The sequence below is a fragment of the Siniperca chuatsi genome, linkage group LG3, assembly GCF_020085105.1.
Source record: "Siniperca chuatsi isolate FFG_IHB_CAS linkage group LG3, ASM2008510v1, whole genome shotgun sequence".
Lineage (NCBI taxonomy): Eukaryota > Metazoa > Chordata > Actinopteri > Centrarchiformes > Sinipercidae > Siniperca > Siniperca chuatsi.
The window spans coordinates 2,277,752-2,301,145 of record NC_058044.1 but is presented as its reverse complement, the minus strand read 5'-3'; the positions used below and the strand labels follow the sequence as shown (position 1 = coordinate 2,301,145).

The following is a 23,394-nucleotide window of genomic DNA, read 5'->3' as shown; positions in this document are numbered from 1 at the left end:
GCAGGGGTCTCCTGTCTGTTCCTGAGTCCAGGATGGAGACTAAGGGGGACAGAGCTTTGGCCATCAGGGCCCCGAGGCTCTGGAACAACCTGCCCGAAGACATCAGGCTGTCTGAGTCAGAGTCTTCATTTAAGTCTCGTCTCAAAACACATTTTTATCTGAAAGCAGATCCTGATTTTACCTGAACTGGCTGCTTATTTTATTGCTTTTATGTATTTTATTTCTTTATATTTCATCATTCACTGTGGTGTTTTATTTCTCTTGTTGTGAAGCACTTTGTACTTTGTTTTGATAAGTGCTCTATAAATAAAGTTTTATTATTTTATTATTATTTATAAACTCCTCACATGGTTTCATTTACAAAAAGAAAAGTCCAAAAACTGAGAACTTGTTTTCAGCTCCACCTCGAGCGGCTACAGCAGTAAAATGCTGCGTCAGTATTAACAATCTAATAATGTTAGACAGAGTCAGATATCAGTCACAGGAGACCAGAACCAGTACTTTTACTGCTGATAGTAAAATTACTGTTTTTATCAATGGAGTCTGGTACAGTGTGTGTGTTCACTGTTAGCAGTGAGATAGTAGTGTGTGGTGTCTGTAACTTTGGCGTCTAAGATTTAAAGTGAAAGTATTTTTGTGTCTTTGTCAGATATTTTAGGAATCAGGATTATTTGTTGTTTTCACAGACTAAACTTGAGTTTCACTTAACTGTTCTGTTCAATAAACTTCATTAATCAGGGAGGGCGGGGCCTAAGCAACACAGAGTAGCTTAAATTTCTGAGTTCTCAGACCATTTTCACAACTGAGAATGACTTCCGGATGGGAGCCGAAACGTCTCGATTCTGAAAACAGCGTCCAGACAGACGACTGAAACCTTTTCTACGAAACTTCATTAATGTTATTATTTATTGGTAAAACAATGTCTGCGGACGTCTGGTGCTTGTTGGGGAAGAATTATCACCATCACTGACGTGTATCCTGTACGTCTCAACCCGTGAAACATAAAATATAAGAAACTGAACAAGAAATAACAAGAAACTGTTCCTGTTATAACAATATACTGTTTGTCTCGTTAGAACATGAAACATGTTAGTCAGTGAGCTTTAGAGCTGCTGGTAGGTGTATTTTTGAACTTTGACAGAGCCAGGCTAGCTGTTTCCCCCCGCTTCCAGTCTTTATGCTAAGCTAAGCTAACAGCCATCCAGTTCCAGATCCATATTTAATGCACAGACATGAGAGCGGTATCAGTCTGCTCTCTGCAGGACAGCGTATACATGTACGCCTGCTTCCCAAAATGTATTTTAGCTCTCCTACTAGATTCATTCCTGCCTTTGCTTTGTTTGTTACTGTGAAATACTGGATCACTGCAGACCACTACAGACTGTTCTGATGAAATCATTTGAGAAGGGGAACGTCATTATTTGGTGATCGCTGTGTGAGTGAACACTGATTTACTATAAAGGGTCACGAGGTCGGGAACCACCGAACATACCCGAATCAGCAGTCTGATGTCGTGGCGATGATTAAAGCTGCAGCGGGGCTTCAGAAACACACTTTCACACTCGAGTGAAGTCGCCGAACTTTTAAAAGGGACACATCCATCGCTAACATGCTGATGTTTACCACGTCCACTGTCTTAGTTTGGCGTGTTAGCATGCTAACATGCTTATTAGCACTAAACACAGAGTGCAGCAGAGGCTGATGGGAACGTCTTTAGTTCTGCAGGTATTTGGTCACAAATCAAAGCGTTGGACACGTTAAAATGTCGAGGTCATCAAAGCGATTACAAGTCATCCCGAGGGGAACACGAGTGCGCTCACCTGATACCACAGCGGTGGATTAAAAAGACCCTTGAGCCGTGCAGCTAGCATGGCTAAAAACTAGCAAGTGTACGGCGAGTTAAGATTTTTTTTTTTTGGTCAAAATTATATGGGTTGTTTTAAACAGAACATTTAGGTGCGAGGACTCGTTTCATGATGAGAGCGACCGGCCGTCATTTAACAATAAACGTCATCACTCGAACGTTTTCTCCATTACACAAAAAAAGATTATACTCTCAATTATTTACGTTATTCTGTGTTTTGGCAACAAAATACTTTTGTGTTTCACGCCGACAGAACTGATCTGAGGGAGTAAGCTGTGAGCGCGTTTATGTAAAAATCCTGCTGACCTCCAGTGGTCCGCCTACTTCTCGCCTCGCCGCCGTGATGTAGAGGCGTACTCCAGGTGTGTCAGTACACTGTGACATCACTGTCGGGTGTGGTTCGAGGTGCAACAGACTTGGAAATGCTTACTTTTTAAACGTAGCTTACGTTTTCGCTGTAGCCATTTGTCCGACAAGTAAAGAACGAAATCAGATTTTAAAAGAAATGGATCCAGTAAACAAAATATTTAAGTGACGTAACCTTGTTTGTTTATGTGCAGATGCAGTTGAACGCTCCGGAAAATGCTAGTAAGTGGAGGTTTTTTTTGTCAAAAAACTAACTTGCTCGCTCAATTCACGAGCGTTTTGCTGAGAGTGTTCTGATTCTGTCGGCCGAACACACGCCTGCGGTGCTTTTCTCAAGACCGGGGGAACTAAAATTACAAACTCATCTAAACTCGAGGTCGACTTTTTCCAGAGACGTCAGCTGCACCTCAAGGTCTTCAGCAACAGACGCTCAGGTTTTGGGAGCGACTGTTGGTAGACACCGTTTCTCCTCATGTATCGTCGGCTCCGAAAGCTCGAATCGACACGCTTTCGTTTAGCATCGCATCCCTGGACGTCATCCGGTAGTACGGCACGGCATCCCCACGGGAAACATATTTTAATTAAAATTGAAACGGAATTACTGAAAAACTTTTATAACAAAATAATAAATCTCTCAGCTAATTTAAACGAGTTTGTCAGGAGGGACAATTCCCCGTCTCTGCTCGGCGAAAACACCTCTGACTGTTGTGGTTGTTAGTTGGTCGAGAGTGCAGGCCGTCTGATCTGATCCTCCAGTGAAAAGACCACTTGGTTTCAATCTCTGCAGTCTGATAAGATCATTCAGCCATCGATACTACGGCTTCATGCTAAATTACACCACCTCTCCCATCACTGTGAGGAGCTCCACCAGCAAAATATCCTCCTCTCCTCCCGTAAATCCCTCCTGACATCTGCCTGGTAATCAACAGCTCGCAAAGTGCTGAAGTGTTGATGTCTGGCCTCGTTCGGCTGCCTGCCGATCAATAACTCTCCTCTGGTCACATACTGTATACAAGAGCTGAAAGCGATACTGATGTCGCTGCCAGTCGGCAGGGTGAGATGTGGTTCCCGCTGCCGGCGGAACGAATGACGTCAAACTGGTGAAATTACACAGATCGATGACAGCTGGAGGAAGAAACGTGACTGGAACTGATTTAAAATGCACTTTGAAGTCTTCGAACGTGTTCCGTACACACACACACACACACACACACACACGTCGTACAGCTTTTCATTAGATTATTCTCACAATGATCGCTCATAACATGTAGAAAGACAGAGGAGAACGACCCGCCACGGGTGCAGGATGCGACCCTTTTTCGAGGTTAAGTCCGAAACAGCGCTGAAAGGCGTTTGTGTTTCAGATGTTAGAAATGTTACAAAACCGGAGAAAGTGCCCAAATGACGGGAGTATTGGAGCTAAATTTGTGTCACAAAATAGCGATAGAAAGTCAGAAATGTCAGACCCTGACACTGGCAGACACGCAATCCCTTAAAAACAAAACAAAAAAAATTGCTTAAAATTATTTGATCATTAATAATCGACACACGTCCCCTTAATATGAACTCAGGCTGCCTTTAAATGCCAGCCATGTTAAATAAACCTTAAGCTTTGAGTCTGGTAATCTATATTTTTCTTAATGTTCAGCATCTGCTAACATGAGCGTGTGAATCGCAGCCTGATGGATCTTCTTCCTCCATCGTCGTCCAGAAACTGTTAAAACACATCAGCGAGCCGCTCTGCTGCACTGGGTGACATGTTCCTTCATCACCACGAACACACACACTGTAGTTTATTCTGACTCAGTCCCACACACACCGTCCTGCTGCCCCAAACACTCACTACAGCACCACATGTGGATTCATCCGCCGCTGGAAATAGTCCCCAACAAATGCACTATTTCCTCCTGTTTGATAAAAACTACAGCGAGCAGCTGTTTGAGGAAACTACTGAGCCTTTTTAAACAGGAAACTACAGATCTGTGAGGAGTTTTTAAAGATTTACGTCTTCAGCAGGAACCAACGGGCTCGGAGCTGAGAGCCGCAGACAGGAAGTCAGACAGTGTTGAGACTAACATGTTGTTGGTTTGGGTCTTTTCGTGGGATTTGTGGACAAGAAGAAAAATGCAGAATAATGCCAGTCCTCAAAGACACTTATTACATTACAATATCATCATTTGATCTTATTATTAATATCAAAGCTGAAGGGGCTTTGGTATTCAGGCCGTGTAAAAACTGATCACGTTTGGTCCTGATGAGCCACGAGGAAATTCATATCTAAAGACGACACTATGTAAAAGCCTTTTATTTAACAAAACAAGATGTAGGCCAGAGATTTTTTGCTCGACCTCATGAAGGACAGAATTTACCAAACAAAAAAAAAAAAAAAAAAAAAAACCTTCAAAAAAAAGCTCTGTTGGATTTACAAAAATCTAAAGGATCTGGAAACACAACGGAAATCCAGGGACCGCCCCTCTCCCACTCAGTCTCTTTGTGTCCATCGATCAAACCCGGGAACTACTTCTTGGCGTATGTGATCTTCATGGCGCAGGTCGCCGTGATTCTGAAGCCCTGCAGCGCGTCTTTAGCCACGCCCGCCTGCGTGTCGCTTTCAAACTCCACAAAGGCGATGTCGTGTTTCCCCGGGACGAGCCGCACCTCTTTGAAACCAGGAAACCTGCAGAGGTCAAAACACCACGGTCAGAACACACACACACACACACACACACACACTTACTTTCTGTAAAAAACACAAACTCAGCACTCACTGGTTGAACAGCATGGAGAGCATCATCTCATTGGTCTCCTCAGGCAGGTTGTTGAGGAACAGGATGTAGTTCGGTGGGTTGTCCGGCACCTGAGAACACAACGGAGATCCTGATCAATAACCGGTTAAAGGCGGGGTCACCCAGTGCGACTGCCGAGCCGAGTATGAATGACTGATCTGTTCCCGTCTGGGAACATGCACAGACGGGAACAGCACAAATATAAGTTTGCTTTGCTAAAAATATTAATTGCACTGAACAGGAACATTAGCCTTCCTAAACCAAGCATGACGATGTTTAGCATCAGTTTGCAGTGTGAACGCAGTAACACTGATATTATACATGTTCCCGCCATCAGCTCAGCACAGTGCAGATTGTGCTCCATTTATCACTTCCTGGGAATAACCGGACGAGGACACACTGGGACCCCACTTCACAAAAAGCTATTTGCAATCACTGTTTACACGCAGATCCCAAATTAAAGTCCTACAAGGCTCCGTCGCGCTCAGGCATGAGTCCCAGGTACGGCATTTGTTTTGATTAATGAAAAGGTGTCGAAATAATGAGAAGGAAAAGATTTTATGATTTATATTGATTAACTCAGACTTCTGAAGCTTCATGACTTCAATCGTAGAAAAGGTTTCAGTCGTAGTCATCTGGACGCTGTTTTCAGAATCAATACGTTTCGGCTCCTATCAGGAAGTCATTCTCTATTGTGAAGAAATGGGACGGGAACTCAGAAATTTAAGCTACTCTGTGTTACATAAGCCCCGCCCTCAGGAAGGAGTCTACCTGAGTATCTGTTGATTAGCTAGTTTCACCTGAAACCTAATTGTTTCCATGATGGCCCAGTAATCAGTAATGAGAAGAAATAAGATTTTATGTCGCCAAAAACTGCACACATGTGCTGTTTACAGTAACTAGCAGTCCACAAATGTTCAGCTATTATTTTAACAAATATATCGTCCTGGTTTGTTCCTTTTAAAACCAAAATGTGCAGTTCGTGCTCCGGCCGACAGCCTCACCTGTGTTGCGGGGGAGTGCACAGGTGCTGCTGATCCCTGCAAACAAGAAACACAGAAGATGGCGGTTAACAACGTGCTTTCATTCTAACAGAACGATGTGCTTTTAGAATAAAGTTTACCAACAACACAGGATTAGCATCACAATTCTGAGCCGGTTTTCAACAGTAACGGTGCATGTGATCGGCCCTCAGAGGGCCCGTCCAGTGCTTTTGTTCCAACTTCTCTAATAAAAGTGCGTTTCTCCCACCGACTGGACAGATATTGTTTTGAGTTCATATCAGCGTGCCGCGAAAATCGTCTTGGAGAGACTTGAAACTTGTCAGAGTTACATCGTCACTGCTGGTAATGCTGCGCAGATGTAGATCAATTTATAAACTTATTGCATTTACCGCATAACATCAATGTAACCGTGACAAATATTAGCACGCTTAATGTTAAAGATCCACTCCAGACATGTTTTAATACAAAACAATACTCTGAATATTTTTTTAATCCTCCAGAATCTACGAAATGCAAATATTGTTCACGTCAAGATGTCTCCTGCTTCACCGTAAAGTCCATTTCCAGTTTATGTGCACCGCAGGCGAGAAGTTTTCACATCACACAGTTGATGATGATTGGCTCCAGACTAGTTGCGATGTCTTAAATCCTGCAGGTGCATCCAGGTGAGAACGAAGGCGAGCGCGAAACGTTCAGGAGACGAACGTGAAAACAAACTCTGAAGGAAAAAAAACACGTCTTTTCACCGACGGGAAGCTTTAACTGTGACGGACTGAACAGCAGAAAAAAACGTTGCAAAATCGGACATGAGCTCTTGGGTTTCAAAATAAAAAGTAATATAAAAAAAAAAGATAAAAGGGTAAGTATTAAATGGGTCCTTTAAGTTTTGATAACCAGAAGCGCATTTCCCATAAAGTGCAGCAGTGAAGTGAAGTTATTTTAACATGAACGGCTCTGTTGGCAGCCTCAGTTCCTTCATCAGAAAGTCATTACGGAGGAGCATCAGGCCGCAGCTCTGCCTCCGCCACATCTTCACCGCCTCCACCTGCCAATTTCCTGTTGGAAACGCTGTTAGAGCTCCAGCATGTGTGCGCTGATGAAGGACAGATTGGCTGTCCTCTCATGTATACTTCCATCTAATGTCTCCTGATTTATCCCGCAGAGAGGTGACCGATCCCAACCAGGACAACTCCGACACGCCGCCCCCCTCTTCTGCTTCCCGAGATATTTACATTCACACACACACACACACACACACACACAGATAAAAACGATGAGAAATAAACAGGTTTTTGGAAATATTTCTTCCAGTCTGTTTCTTGTCTTTCTCCCGTTTTTTTTTTTTTTATCGCAGCCATCAATCTTACTGTTAAGTGACAGTAATGTGTAAAGTTCAGTGATACAAGCGTCACCAGTGCTAAAGGAGGGAGCAGCGTTGTCTCTGGGTAGAGGGCCGGTGAGACAGTGTTGCTGTACTGTTGTATTAGTGTTAAAGGGTTTTCCATGATTTTAAAGTTTTCACTGCCTGGGAATTTCCTGTGTCACACCATAAATTAAGTTTTATGATCAAAATAAAACCTATTTTCAGATGTAGGCTATTCTAATTTCATATTTGCAGTGGTGGAAGAATTACTCACATCCTTTACTTAAAAATAAAAGGATTAACAATCAACATATGTTACAAGTAAAAATTCTGTTCTGCCTTAAAAATTTTACATTAAGAAAAGGGGAACTTTGGTATTTTTCAACCTGGACCCTAATTTCCCATGTTTGTGTCTAAGTGATTAATGGGAATAATACCTTTTGAAATGTGTCCAGTATTGAGCGAGAGTGCTGCAGCCAGCAGACAACAGCGCAGCGTCAATGTACGTCCACTAAAAGTGCTTGTTTTTGCTGACGGGCTCAGATTGGTATTATAAGTGTCTGACAACATTATGGAAAGGACTCTACAGAGACAGACGTTTGCTAAGAGCAAGGTTATTTTTGTTTAAACCAGAAACTGCTGTTATATCACGCTCCTCAAAGCCACCAGACTCCATTAAAAAAACAGCAATTTTACCTCACAGAGTTACAGTGCAACTTATCAGCGCTCTCTGGTGGACAAACTACAGGGTGTAATGGAGACACAGTTTCTAAATGACCTCAAACATGACATTCACTTCTGCAATTTGTTGTTACTTATCAGCAGACATGTACAGTGATACAGATACAAACGCAACGAGCTGATAAGAAACGATAATATCTGCCCGGCCGATTTATCTGGAGGAATTTATAGAGCAAACCGCTGCAGCTGAAAACTTGATCCATGTATGAAATTTCCCCCAGTGTTTGGCAAGATTACCCAGAAAATACAGAGATCTCAGTCCCTTGTGTCCAACCCTACAGTGTAGAGAAAAGCCAGTGAGCACTTGTACATGACTCCCTGCTACACTGCAGCAGCAACAACTGGCGTCCATGTAGACCACTAACTGACACAGAACGACCACTAGATGGATCCCAAAACAAAGGAAAGGTGAGCACAGAGTTACTGTACTGCTGCCACACCAAGCACCGAATACTCCTGATACATGCGAGTGACTAATGAATTTATTATCTCAGGGCATCATCGCATCTAATGCAAGAAGAAAATAAAATCAATTTAATAAAACCATGAAATACTGTGAAAGAGCCAAGTCCAGGTTCTTGAGGAAATTCTTAAGACGACAAAAACTAGTTTTCCCCTCGCGGTGCGAATGAAGCAGAAGGGGTTAAAAATCCTCATTCAACCACAGTAATAATCTGACCAACAGTCTCTCCCTATGTTTTAATGTTCGTTCAAGCCAACTGTGTGGATGAATAAATTGATATCCAGCAAAACGCTTTATCTACATCAATTAACTCATATTCCTTTCTATCATATTATCAGCTCACCACTGTTACATATTCCATATCTGAAATGGGCTACAGTTCATTTGTAAGTATATATGTTTTTTAATTTCTTTGATGTTCTAATTTGGAGTGATTTTCTTGTTGATGATACATATTGTATTTGATGTATGGATTTGATGGTAGTATGTTGTTTTTACATCGAGGACCACGATGGAAATAAGTCTTTGACTTCATTGTGTTATCTTTGACATTTTGCAGAGATTTGTGACGTCTCTCTCATTGTGTCCAATAAACTAAACTCTTCTGGTTAAAATAAAAGCTAAGGAAGCTTGAAGTTCCAACACATAATTAAGGACAGCAACACCTTTTCACATACCTTACTCTAAAGCCCAGGTGTTTCCCAATAATCATGTAAATCAGAGGGAGGAAACTAAACCAACAGAGGTGCAGTAAGAGGCGGAGCAACACTGGAAAGACAAGATTTTCAACGTCACACTCCAGAAATGAAAGTAAAGTTTGTCAGAGTGGCAGCCACGCAGCAGTCGAGACAAATCTCTGTTTCTCTCTAAAAGAAAATTCAAACTGAGTTCATCAGGTCTTTCTCAGCAACACAGCAGAGTCTCTGCCAAACACTGGTGAGTACAGCTGATCATATTTACAGTTTCAGCAACCAGGATTAACACAAAACTTCAGCTCTACTCAGGCAGGAAGTTCCACTCTTTGCATTTCATACTTGGTTAAAATATAACTATGGCTGTTTGTCCACAGGCCGACTATACAGTAGTAGTAGTAGTAGAAGTAGTAGTAGAGTTTAGCTTCACTCCAACTTTCCTGGTATTATTACTGTTTACCAGATGCTTTTGGATGTTCCAAGATCCAGGCACAAATATAGAGGCGACCGAGCCTTTGCGGCAGCTGCCATTCTTCAATAAAAATCGGTCTACACAACAGGATATGAACATACTTGGTGCTATTTTGCCAGCGTAGACAGCTTGAGCTTGACAGCACGACTTAAAAGATCGCAGATGCTCACAGCTCGGCCTGATGCAACTATCCCCATCCCTATCAAACTATCACATCATCTATAATTCAAAATTACTTCAGCTTATATCATGTTATAAATAAAATAACAGTAATCACACTTGCGTAGAAAAGGTTTCAGTCGTAGTCGTCTGGACTCTGTTTTTAGAATCAAGACGTTTCGGCTCCCATCCGGAAGTCATTCTCAATTGTGAAAAAATGGGACGGGAACTAGAAATTTAAGTTCTCCTACTTGGGCTATCAACAAAGTTAAAAGAGCCAAAAAAACAAGACAAAAGTGTAACAGAACCGAGAAGGAACGGTGTCTCCATCCCTTATGTATCTGGACTGTCTGAAAAACTAAAAAGGATCTTTAGACAGCACGATGTTCCTGTTTTCTTTAAACCAGGCAACACTTTAAGACAGAAACTCGTTCACCCTAAAGACAAGTTGCCCACACAAAAACAGAGCAATGTAGTTTACTCCATTCAATGCAGTGAGGAAAACTGCAAAGAACGGTACATAGGTGAGACCAAACAGCCACTTCACAAAAGACTTCATCAGCACAGACGACACGCTAACTCAGGATTGCAGAGCGCCGTGCATTTGCATTTAAAAGCTACAAACCACACATTTGAAGACAGTGAGGTGAAGAGTCTACGTAGAGAGAAGAGTTGGTTTGAAAGAGGAGTCAAGGAAGCCATTTTTGTGAAAAAAAGAAAACCCCTCTTTGAACAGAAATGGTGGTCTGAGATTCAATCTGCCCAAAGTCTACCACAGTGTATTAGCACCTTTGTCACGCCAATCACATGCTAATCAGGTACTTAACAGTGATGAAGTAGATGCAGCCAGAAAACAATAGGCCTGATTACTGATTACTGGGCCTGCAGGTAGATTCCTTCCTGAGGGCGGGGCTTATGTAACACAGAGTAGCTTAAATTTCTGAGTTCCCGTCCCATTTTTTCACAATTGAGAATGACTTCCGGATGGGAGCCGAAACGTATTGATTCTGAAAACATTGTCCAGATGACTACGACTGAAACTTTTTCTACGATGGAACACTCCTGGACAAATGAGGGACTACACCGTCAGTAATCACTTCTTTCTTTTTAAACAGATACATAAAACTATTTTGAATTAAATGTTTTCTCTTTCATGCTTCATGTGTAGATATGGCTGCTGCGAAGTATCTGCGATCTGAAGATCAGTTTCTGTGCTCCATCTGTCTGGATGTGTTCACTGATCCTGTCACCACATCATGTGGACACAACTTCTGCAAAAACTGCATCACTAAACACTGGGATACTAACGACCGGTACTGGTGTCCGATGTGTAAGGAGGCCTTTACCACAAGACCTGAGCTGCACGTCAACACGTTCATCTCTGAGATAATTGCTCAGTTCAGACAGTCAGCTCAACAGGAAGCCAGCAGCAGCAGCTCAGAGACACAAGTGTCCAAACCAGGAGAAGTTCCCTTTGAAATTCCGCAGATGATCCAGAAGAGACGACTGAAGATTCAGGAGATCAAACGCTCGGTTGACCTCAGTAAGGACGATGCAGACAGAGAGATCGCAGAAGCTGTCCAGGTCTTCATTTCTCTGACTGAGTCTGTTGAGAGAGGCCTGATCGAGCTCATTGACACTATCGAAGAGAAGCAGAAAACAACAGAAAAACAGGCCGAAGCTTTCATCAAAGAGCTGGAACAGGAAATCTCTGAGCTGATGAAGAGAAGGACTGAGGTGGAGCAGATCTCACGCTCTCAAGACCACCTCCTCCAGAGTTTCCGGTCCCTAAACACCCACCACCAACCATCCACCAAGGACTGGACAGAGGTCAGCGTCTGTCCACCATCATATGAGGGGACTGTGAGGAGAGCTGTGGCTCAGCTGGAGGAGACACTCAGTAAACAGATGAAGAAGCTGCTTGAAGCAGAGCTGAAGAGGGTCCAGCAGTATGCAGTGGATGTGACTCTTGATCCTGATACAGCAAATCCCTATCTCATCCTGTCTGATGATGGGAAAGAAGTAACTGATAGTGATGTGGTGAAGAATCTTCCAGACAACCCAGAGAGATTTTCTCTCAATCCTTGTGTTTTAGGAAAGGAGTTTCTCTTCAGGCAGATTTTACTTTGAGGTTCAGGTTCAAGGGAAGACTAAATGGACTTTAGGAGTGTGCAGAGAGTCGATCAACAGGAAGGGAAAAATCACACTGAGCCCTGAGGATGGTTACTGGACTATATGGTTGAGAAATGGAAATGAGTACAAAGCTGTTGATGACCCTTTAGTCCATCTCTCTCTGAAGTCTCAGCCTCAGAAGGTGGGGGTGTTTGTGGATTATGAGGAGGGTCTGGTCTCCTTTTATGACGTAGATGCTGCAGCTCTTATCTACTGCTTTACTGGCTGCTCCTTCACTGAGAAACTCTTCCCATACTTCAGTCCCTGTGATAATGATGGTGGTAAAAACTCTGCACCTCTGATCATCTCTCCTGTCAGAGTAAACTAATCACTTTTCATGTACTGATTTATTTTTATTTAAGGGAACAAATGTACATATTTAGAGGCAACACTGTATAGTTCACATCTTATTTTCCACAATCTGTTTACTGTGGTGAGTGATTTACATTTACTTCATTGTGAGATTTTCAATTCCAGAAGAAATCACTGTTTCCAAAAGACACCATATTTGGTGTCAAGCTGAATTTTGAGTAAGGTTATAAAAATAAAATTTATTTATTTAATTTTATTTTTTAAATGCAGCACACTGTCAACATCATTTTTAATGTTTCTATTAGATGTGCAGCCACAGAAAACATATTGCTGAATAGTTCATTGTGTCATGAAGCTTCATTTAAGAGTAAGGCCTGTTGCATGTCTATAGTACAGAATACAGTATGCGTCATTGTTTTATTGGACACAAAAAGCTAATTTTTTAAAATTTAACAACAGATGGAATTTTCTATTTTGTCTGAAAAGTGTTTTGGTTAATTAATTGGTCAGTTTGGCCAATTTTTTTGTTTTGTGAATACAGTATCGCAAACACTTGATTGCAGTTGTTGCTGCTAAGGGTGGAGCGACCAGTTATTAGGTTTAGGGGGCGATCACTTTTTCACACATGGCCATGTAGGTTTGGATTTTGTTTTCCCTTAAAAATAAACAACCTTCATTTAAAAACTGCATTTTGTGTTTACTTTTGTTATCTTTGACTAATGTTTAAATTTGTTTGATGATCTGAAACATTTAAGTGTGACAAACATGCAAAAAAAATAAGAAATCAGGAAGGGGGCAATCACTTTTTCACACCACTGTATATGTTTATTTCTTTGATGCTCTAATTTGGAGTGATTTTCTTGTTGATGATACATATTGTATTTGTTGTATTGATTTGATGGTAGTATGTTGTTTTTACATCGAGGACCACGATGGAAATAAGTCTTTGACTTCATTGTGTTATCTTTGACATTTTTCAGATATTTGTGACGTCTCTCTCATTGTGTCCAATAAACTAAACTCTTCTGGTTAAAATAAAAGCTAAGGAAGCTTGAAGTTCCAACACATAATTAAGGACAGCAACACCTTTTCACATACCTTACTCTAAAGCCCAGGTGTTTCCCAATAATCATGTAAATCAGAGGGAGGAAACTAAACCAACAGAGCTGCAGTAAGAGGCGGAGCAACACTGGAAAGACGAGAGCTTCAACGTCACACTCCAGAAATGAAAGTAAAGTTTGTCAGAGTGGCAGCCACGCAGCAGTCGAGACAAATCTCTGTTTCTTTCTAAAAGAAAATTCAAACTGAGTTCATCAGGTCTTTCTCAGCAACACAGCAGAGTCTCTGCCAAACACTGGTGAGTACAGCTGATCATATTTACAGTTTCAGCAACCAGGATTAACACAAAACTTCAGCTCTACTCAGGCAGGAAGTTCCACTCTTTGCATTTCATACTTGGTTAAAATTTAACTATGGCTGTTTGTCCACAGGCCCACTATACAGTCACCTACTTTAACTGCTTTAAACAGTCTCTCTGTGTCACTTCTCAGGACTTTAGTAACTTGTAACTGAATCTCTGAGGTTTGGAGTTTAACTTCACTCAACAACTTTCCTGTATTATTACTGTTTACCAGATACTTTTGGATGTTCCGAGATCCAGGCACAAATATAGAGGCGACCGAGCCTTTGCGGTGGCTGCCCCTAATCTTTGGAACAGCTTACCTCTTCATTTAAAGAGCTGCCCAGACCCTAGAAACTTTTAAGTCGATGCTAACGAACCACCTCTTCTCGTTGGCATTCAGTTCTAGTTGAGCTTGACACCTTGATTATATTTTCTATTGTGCTGCTGTTCTTTTATTATGTTTTATTGTTTTCTTTTCTTTTATGTATTTGTTATAAACTTTTGTTTATTTGGTATTTTATCCTGTTCAGCACTTTGGTCAACAGTGGTTGTTTTAAATGTGCTGTATATATAAATTTGACATTAACGTACTGATTGCTTTCTGCAGCCATTTTGCATTCCATTTCCTCTGGTTGTTTCACATTAAAAGCTTTCCACCAGCGAAACAGCAGGAGGACTTTTAATGTGAAGCAGCAAGAGGAAATGCAATGTGTTTGTCGTAAAGAGCTTTGTTAGCAGTGCTATTCTTCAATAAAAATCGGGCTACACAACAGGATATGAACATACTTGGTGCTATTTTGCCAGCGTAGACAGCTTGAGCTTGACAGCACGACTTAAAAGATCGCAGATGCTCACAGCTCGGCCTGATGCAACTATCCCCATCCCTATCAAACCATCACATTATCTATAATTCAAAATTACTTTACCTAATGTCATATGTTAATGATTTTGTTCAACATTAATAAAAAGTGTATTTTGATTTAAATGTTTTCTCTTTCACGCTACATGTGTAGATATGGCTGCTGCGAACTATCTGCGATCTGAAGATCAGTTTCTGTGCTCCATCTGTCTGGATGTGTTCACTGATCCTGTCACCACATCATGTGGACACAACTTCTGCAAAAACTGCATCAATGAACACTGGGATACTAACGACCGGTACCTGTGTCCGATGTGTAAAAAGGTTTTCAACACAAGACCTGAGCTGCAGGTCAACACTTTCATCTCTGAGATGGCTGCTCAGTTCAGACAGTCAGCTCAACAGGAAGCCAGCAGCAGCAGCTCAGAGACACAAGTGTCCAAACCAGGAGAAGTTCCCTGTGACGTCTGCACTGGAAACAAACTGAAGGCCTTGAAGTCCTGCCTGGTGTGTCTGGCCTCCTACTGTGAGACTCACCTGGAGCCTCATCTGACAATGTCAGGCCTGAAAAGACATCAGCTGATCGACCCTGTGAAGAACCTGGAAGACAGGATGTGTACGAAGCACGATAAACCTCTGGAGCTGTTCTGTAAGACCGACCAGACATGTGTCTGCGTGCTCTGCACTGTTTTAGACCACAAGACACATGATGTTGTTCCACTGAAGGAAGGATATGAAGGAAAGAAGGCCGAGCTGGGGAAGACAGAGGCTGAAACTCAGCAGATGATCCAGAAGAGACGACTGAAGATTCAGGAGATCAAACGCTCGGTTGACCTCGGTAAGGAAGATGCAGACAGAGAGATAGCAGAAGGTGTTCAGGTCTTCACTTCTCTGAAGGAGTCTGTTGAGAGAGGCCAGGCCAATCTCATCCACACGATCAAAGAGAAGCAGAAAACAACAGAGAAACAGGCCGAAGCTTTCATCAAAGAGCTGGAACAGGAAATTTCTGTGCTGATGAAGAGAAGGACTGAGGTGGAGCAGCTCTCACGCTCTCAAGACCACCTCCATCTTCTCCAGAGTTTCCAGTCCCTAAACACCCACCACCCACCATCCACCAAGGACTGGACAGAGGTCAGCGTCCCTCCAGCACCATATGAGGGGTCTGTGAGGAGAGCTGTGGCTCAGCTGGAGGAGACACTCAGTAAACAGATGAAGAAGCTGCTTGAAGCAGAGCTGAAGAGGGTCCAGCAGTATGCAGTGGATGTGACTCTTGATCCTGATACAGCACATCCCAATCTCACCCTGTCTGATGATGGGAAAGAAGTAACTGATAGTGATGTGGTGAAGAATCTTCCATACAACCCAAAGAGATTTTCTGATTACAATTGTGTTTTAGGAAAGCAGAGTTTCTCTTCAGGCAGATTTTACTTTGAGGTTCAGGTTAAAGGAAAGACTGATTGGGATTTAGGAGTGTGCAGAGAGTCGATCAACAGGAAGGGAGAGATCGCACTGAGCCCTGAGGATGGTTACTGGACTATGGGGTTGACAAATGGAAATGAGTATGATGCTCTTGCTGACCCTCCAGTCCGTCTCTCTCTGAAGTCTCAGCCTCAGAAGGTGGGGGTGTTTGTGGATTATGAGGAGGGTCTGGTCTGCTTTTATGACGTAGATGCTGCAGCTCTTATCTGCTCCTTTACTGGCTGCTCCTTCACTGAGAAACTCTTCCCATACTTCAGTCCCTGTGATAATGATGGTGGTAAAAACTCTGCACCTCTGATCATCTCTCCTGTCAGAGTAAACTAATCACTTCTCATGTACTGATTTATTTTTATTCAAGGGAACAAATGTACATATTTAGAGGCAACACTGTATAGTTCACATCTTATTTTCCACAATCTGTTTACTGTGGTGAGTGATTTACATTTACTTCATTGTGAGATTTTCAATTCCAGAAGAAATCACTGTTTCTAAAAGACACCATATTTGGTGTCAAGCTGAATTTTGAGTAAGGTTATAAAAATAAATACAATTTTTTTTAAAATGCAGCACACTGTCAACATCATTTTTAATGTTTCTATTAGATGTGCAGCCACAGAAACATATTGCTGAATAGTTCATTGTGTCATGAAGCTTCCTTTAAGAGTAAGGCCTGTTGCATGTCTATAGTACAGAATACAGTATGTGTCATTGTTTTATTGGACACAAAAAGCTAATTGACAAAATTTAATAAAATAGATGGAATTTTCTATTTTGTCTGAAAAGTGTTTTGGTTAATTAATTGGTCAGTTTGGCCAAGTTGTTTGTTTTGTGAATACTGGTAAGATGGATTACGAATAAAAGAAATCTATAAATATGTGACTGTAAAATAAAAACTGTAAAATAAACTAGTTGTTGAGCACAAGGTCTGAGTAAGCAGTGACTTGAGCACCAGACACTCAACACAAAAGCCTGGTTTACACATAAATTATATTTTGCCACTAATAATGAAAACTACTATATACAGAGAGGTGATTACTGACTTTAAATATATTAAATATATATTAATGCCAACCATAATAGTATGAAAAATGGAGTTTGATTTCACGAAAATCTTCAGGGTTATAACTGTGTGACTTCAGTCCTACCATATGCTTCCTGCAGTTTTACTCGATTTCATAAAGTGATTTCTACCTTTGTGACGTTAAGGAAAAATCACCATGATGTCCAACATCTGAATCATTTTTCACTGGGTAAAACTATACTTACTTATCTCCTTGGCAGGCTTTGGGAGAGACAACCGGGACAAAATATGAAGGTCACATGACTGACAGGGGTAGGCAAAATGCCAGACTACTCCTCTTCCCAGGTTCTCAAATTAAACTCATACAAAACTTAACCTTCCTTTTCTTATACGTAAACAACGCCTTCCTTATCAAAAATATTAAATAACGGATTAACTTTCAAACTCAACTTGTAAGCCGACACAGACGAGAACTCCTAAAAGTGCTCAGAAAAAGGGAAAGTTTGAACATCTGCAGTTCTATGACATCTGTTCCATCTGCTGATGAAGACTGTGTGAAAGGTCAAAAAGCTCCGGAACAAGGTAGTAAGTGGACCTTGAGTGGAGATCGTTTTGTCGAACTGCTGTTTTCAAACTCAAGAAAATGATCCTTTCAAGCGGCGTACACTCTTAAAACCACACACACTGTCAGCAGGTATAACAGTGATGCTCCACAGCCCGATGTTAATGTCAATACAGCCTTCAGCTACATTCATTCATGATGCAAAGCACAACGGCAGCGTCTGGTTCATCTTCATCAACAGTCACTACACTGTATAAACTCAGTAACATCTCTCTGGAAACAAATGTGCAATTATAATTCTGAAACATTAGTCAAAGACTCGAAAACAATTATAAATATTAAATAATTTAATCTTGAGGTCTTCTTTTGAGAAATACACTCAGTTGCCAGTTTATTAGGTACACCCAGCTAAAACTAAAGCAGGCTAACAGAACAGTCCGGCCAGCTGTAGCTTTTTAATCTGTTTGACTAGAATTACTCTATTTACTTTATTAAAACTTTTACAGCTTGTAGAAGTTTAATAAAGTAATGAACAGAAAGTAATGGCTGCCCAGAAGGTAGGAAAATGTATTCAAAGATCTCGCTTGCTTGAAAAATTATCAACAGAATGTACGGTATATGAGAATTGTAATTAACGAGTTAAAAGATACAAAACTACTACTGTTGTGATCATTTGATAGACGTGTTGTTGTGTATTAAAAAACATAAAACCACATGTGAGCTGTACTGTACAGCCACAGAATGATCACTGCGTCTCTGATGTTTAACTCTTGTAAACCTAAACTCGACAGAAGCGTCACTCACCGCTGCTGGTTTCTTTGTCAGGCTAGATGCCGGCTCCTGAGCTTTCTTCTTCTTCTCCTTCTTTTTGTCCTTGTCGCCGTACGTGCCTTTCACCTTGGCAATGACCTCGGAGTCAGTCTTTGCGTACTGTATCCTCTGGAAAACAACAGAACACAAGTTAGTCAGTTAAAGCCCAGCCCTGTTCTGTTCACCCGCATTTAATTTCATTGTGATGCTTCATGAGGGTGAGAGCAAAAAGTTTACAAAAGCATGCACATCCAAACGTGATAAATACTAGGTGATGGACTGAAGTACATGTGAAAAGCAGAAAAATAAATATTTTATTCTTGTTGCATTACGATGGTTCATATCTGATGCTCTAGTCACGTGATATTCAAGTTGTTCTGATTAAGCTATAGGAACTATATCAGGCTTTCGACCTGACAAACAAGTGTATCTTGCATATTTATTGTGTGTATATAAAGTTTGTGTGTATGGCGTATTTACTGAGGACTTCAATGTGCATTTTTACTATGCATTATATGTTTTACTAAGGTGCCGAGTACATTTTCTCCTCTCAATTTGCCATAAAAGTCCAGCTGATCGGTGTGAACACAAGCGATCGTTATTCTCAGCCTACCATGGGCTTGTTGTAGAAGGGGAAGCCCTGCAGTTGCCTCAGCGCGTTGGTGGCGGCTGTGAGCTCTTTGAAGACGACGAAGGCCTGTCCCCTCATCTTCATGGTCTTCATGGCCACGATGTCGACTATCTGACCGAACTGAGAGAAGAGCGCGTAGAGCGACCGCTTCAGCTCTGCAAGAGGAAGACGAGAAGCAGACGGCTGAGACGTCGTGTCTGACTGCAACAACACAGCTGTTCACCGCTGAGACGACGACGAGCTGACTTTTAGGCATGATGGTGACGTAGCTCTAGTGATAACGTCAGCCTGTCTGTCTAGAGTCAAACCTCTTGACAAAATCAGATGGATTGCAATGACATTTAGTACAGAGCCCAACCTAAACATCAGCACGGCCGTGAGGTTTTAGCTCATCGCCGATATTAATATCGGCCAAAAAGTACCAAGAAATGACTCTACAGAACTGTCAAAGATACTGTATGTTTGAGGTAATTTAGTTATTTTTTAAGCAAAAATGCCAAACCGTTCACTTGTTCCACCTTCTCAAATGTAAACATTTCCTGGTTTGCTTACTCTATGATATAAAACTAGCGCTGCACAATTAATCTAAATATCATCGACATCGCAATATGCCCGAGTGCAATATCCAAATCGCAGGAGCTGCAGTTTTTTGCTAAAAACAGTAAAATGTGACAAGACAAGCATTATAATGAAGTGCTGTAGTGCTGCAGAGATGCAGCAGCCTACATTTCTAATCTTCTGCTACGTTATGAACAATCCAGACCTCTGAGGTGGTCTGGGATCAGGTCTGCTTTCAGTCCCCAGAGTCAGAACTAAACCTGGAGAAGCAGCGTTTAGTTTTTATGCACCACATATCTTGAACAAACCCAGAAAAGAAGTCTGCTGCAGCTCTCAGTTCTTTTAAAATCAAGGCTGAAGACTTTTCTGTTTGCCTCTGCTTTTTATTAAATCAAATAATGATTCATTTCTTACACTGCAACTTTTACCCTCCTGTTTTATCTTGTTTTTATTTTCTATTTCTACTCTTTCTACTCTATTGCCCTGTGTTGCTTTTATGTTTTATGTAAAGCACTTTGAATTGCCTTGTTGTTGAAATGTGCCACACAAATAAACTTGCTTTGCAAATCTTGTTCTCCAGATGTAAGAAAATATATTTGTTTGGTACAGACCAGATCAGCATGATTTTAATAGTTTGTTTTTTTCAGTGAAAATGAAAACTGATGCAAAAATTATCATTCCCACTAATCGTGAATCATATCGCAATCAAATATCTATCAAAATAATCACAATTATTTTTTTTTCCATATCGTGCAGCCATCTTTAAAACGGTTTTAAAATGTCTTGTTTTATCGGACCAATAGTCCAAAAGCTAAAGATATTAAATTCACAATGATATAAAAACAGAGAAAAAAGCTGAAAACCCTCACATTAGAGAGGCTGGAACCAGAGAATATTTCATCTTTACAAATGACTTAAGAAAGCCATTTTTTGGCAATAAAAAAATAATAATAACAACAAATAGTTTAATTACTACAACACTATTTGCCCAATGGAGAGTTTAATCAAATAACTTGGCATCATTAATGTTGGCTGCTAATTATAAATTCACACTTCAAGCCATAGAGAGTGAATTAGTGCACACTTACCTTCTTTCTTGACTTTATCGTTTATATTGTTGATGTAAATGGTGTGGTTTGGTCGGATATCCATGGTGGAGTCTGTAGAAACAACAAGAGAGCATGTTAAATTCTTAATTTGCTGAAATCCATGTTTCAAGTTTAGCTAACTTTGCCTGTCACTACAACTATCAATACTAATGAGAATGCCACATAAGCTGCAAGCTGGATCTATCGCGCAAAACTAACGATTTTATCATAAAATTTCCCATCCCAAGTGTTGTTGTTTTTTACGTTTTAGGTAGGTTAGATGCTCAGTTTCAAGCTAATATTAGCATGTTAGCTTAACGCTAGCTAGCTAGCTACATCCATCCATCCATAACGTCAGCTTTTTTAAATGGTGCAACACAACGGTCTCTAATGCGGAGATAATCCATAGGTATTTATCACCTGTCCCAGTGATTCGGTAAAACTACAGACAGGTGAGTATGATACAAAGCTGTATATAAACTCACCTACTCTCCACTCGCGCTTCTCATATAAAGCAGGAAACGCAGACTGCTGTTGGCGCAGTGGCGCCGGCAACACCGGCTGCTGCTTTAACGAGCGGCGCCCGCTACCGCCGCCAGCAGGCCGGGAGGGGAACTGCAGGCCACACGTTAAATCAGAATCAGAAATACTTTATTGATCCTGAAGGGAAACTCTTTGTTACAGCAGCTCGCCTTTACGTCAGTGCACACAGGAGAAAGTACCAGCAAAAAATATTATATAATACACTATAAAAACTATAAAAACAGGTCAGAAAATAAATTAAGTACCAAGTGGGTATAAGTATAAAATAAAATAAGTGTGAAGTACAAAGTGGGTTTACCGGTTGATGATGATAGTACAGTATAATAATACTATGTAATAAAATAAGTAATAAGTAATAAGCAGTGGAAGTTAAGTGTAGCTTATTGAGATTATTAAGATATTGCACAGCAGTAATGGTATGAATAATATCAATATCAATAAATAGGAAAAACTAACATGGGAAATCTAAATATTGCACAGCAGTATTACACAGAGAATATTGCACAGTTATTCAAGTATTGCAGAGATGTTAATGATCAATGTCCAGTTTAGTGACTTCGGGTCATACAGACACTTAGAGGGAGGAGTTAAAGAGTCTGATGGCCACAGGCAGGAATGACATCCTGTGGCGCTCTGTGGTGCATTGTGGGGGGATGAGTCTTCCGCTGAAGGCGCTCCTTTGTTTGACCAGCGTGTCATGGAGCGGGTGGAGACACTGTCCAAGATGGCGTGTAGTTTGGCCAGCGTCCTCCTCTCTGACACCACCGCCAGAGAGTCCAGCTCCGCCCCCACAATGTCACCGGCCTTACGGATCAGTTTGTTGAGTCTGTTGGCGTCCGCTACCCTCAGCCTGCTGCCCCAGCATGCAACAGCATACAGGACAGCACCGGCCACCACAGACTCATAGAACATCTTCAGCATTGTCCGGCAGATGTTGAAGGACCTCAGCCTCCTCAGGAAACAGAGGCGGCTCTGGCCCTTCCTGTAAACAGCCTGAGTGTTCTTGGTCCAGTCCAGTTTGTAATATTAGGGTATTGAGTTAAAATACTACACTTGTGAATCATATTTAGGACATTTCTGTTAGATGCTGTCTCTGAAGTAGTAATACTACACTGCAAAAAATACTACATTGCATGTAAAATCATACATAGGCTGTATTGGATTATAATTACAGATACTTTAACATGTAAACAGCATTTTACTGTTGCAGCTGATCCAGGTGGAGCAAAGTAACATTATTATTATTACCTGTCATAGAGAGTAAATAGTAACTTTAGCTGTCAGATAAATGTAGCGGAGTAAATGTATTAAGTAGCTTACAATGTAAATACTCCAGTAAAGTAGAAGCGCCTCAACATTATACTTTAGTACTTTAGTAAATGTACTCTGTAACTTTCCACCACTGCTTTCTACTGATTTAAATTAGTTTCTTGATAATATACGTTTGGAGAGATTGTGTAAAAGAATATGCAACAGCAGACCTGTTAGAAACAAGCATTGTTTCTCCATCGAGAAAGTGTTTTTGGTCAACTTTGTCTTCAGTAAAATGAAGTGATATGCGTCATATGAGACGGACAGAATATATGCAGTTAAAAATGTGCTTTCAAGATTTAAAATGATTATGGATAAGAGGTGTGATCTTTGTGGGCTGTTTAAGAAAAGCCTCTTCCTCTCTGTTGTATATATAATGGGATGTTTTGATCGATCGATCGATCGATAACGTTTTGACACAGACATTAGAGATGTTACGAAGCTGAACCTCTTGCATGTTTTTGTTTTATTTTGAGAACAACTTGACAGATGAAAGAATGTTTGTTTGTGATTCACGTGTTTACGCAGAAAATGTCACATTCACAAAGCAAAATGGTCCAATTTTAAGCCTTTTTAAATATTCTTACAACGGATTAAATGTTACAGCACTGTTTGTAAAACGAATAGTAAAAAAACAGAACATAACATTTTAGCTGATAACTGGAAATGGATGTAATTAAATGTGTTGTCGTGTCTTCGAATTTTACTTTCTGTATTTTTTTACTCTTGAAAAATT

At 40.9% G+C, this 23,394-nt stretch overlaps 2 protein-coding genes and 1 pseudogene across 5 annotated transcripts; 2 read left to right on the top strand and 1 right to left on the bottom strand.

Annotated features, from left to right (window-relative positions):
- Window positions 1-4,519: 4,519 nt before the first annotated feature.
- On the bottom strand, window positions 4,520-21,375 carry snrpb2 (small nuclear ribonucleoprotein polypeptide B2). 4 transcript variants are annotated; one of them, XM_044189412.1, is made up of 7 exons: window positions 21,290-21,375; window positions 20,805-20,876; window positions 19,141-19,313; window positions 18,522-18,656; window positions 6,021-6,056; window positions 4,999-5,087; window positions 4,520-4,907 (listed from the first exon to the last, which is right to left on the bottom strand). In XM_044189412.1, exons 2-7 carry the CDS (start codon window positions 20,866-20,868, stop codon window positions 4,748-4,750), a joined length of 657 nt encoding a protein of 218 aa, XP_044045347.1. In that variant the 5' UTR covers window positions 20,869-20,876; window positions 21,290-21,375; the 3' UTR covers window positions 4,520-4,747. The 4 variants fall into 4 exon arrangements, with proteins under 4 accessions (XP_044045347.1, XP_044045349.1, XP_044045348.1 ...); XM_044189414.1 differs by having other exon boundaries at window positions 21,294-21,358; XM_044189413.1 differs by having other exon boundaries at window positions 21,225-21,296.
- Window positions 6,066-13,035, top strand: LOC122873075 (annotated as a pseudogene).
- Window positions 13,137-17,056, top strand: LOC122873058 (E3 ubiquitin-protein ligase TRIM39-like). The gene is made up of 2 exons (XM_044189372.1): window positions 13,137-13,751; window positions 14,810-17,056. Exon 2 carries the CDS (start codon window positions 14,812-14,814, stop codon window positions 16,456-16,458), a length of 1,647 nt encoding a protein of 548 aa, XP_044045307.1. The 5' UTR covers window positions 13,137-13,751; window positions 14,810-14,811; the 3' UTR covers window positions 16,459-17,056.
- Window positions 21,376-23,394: the final 2,019 nt, after the last annotated feature.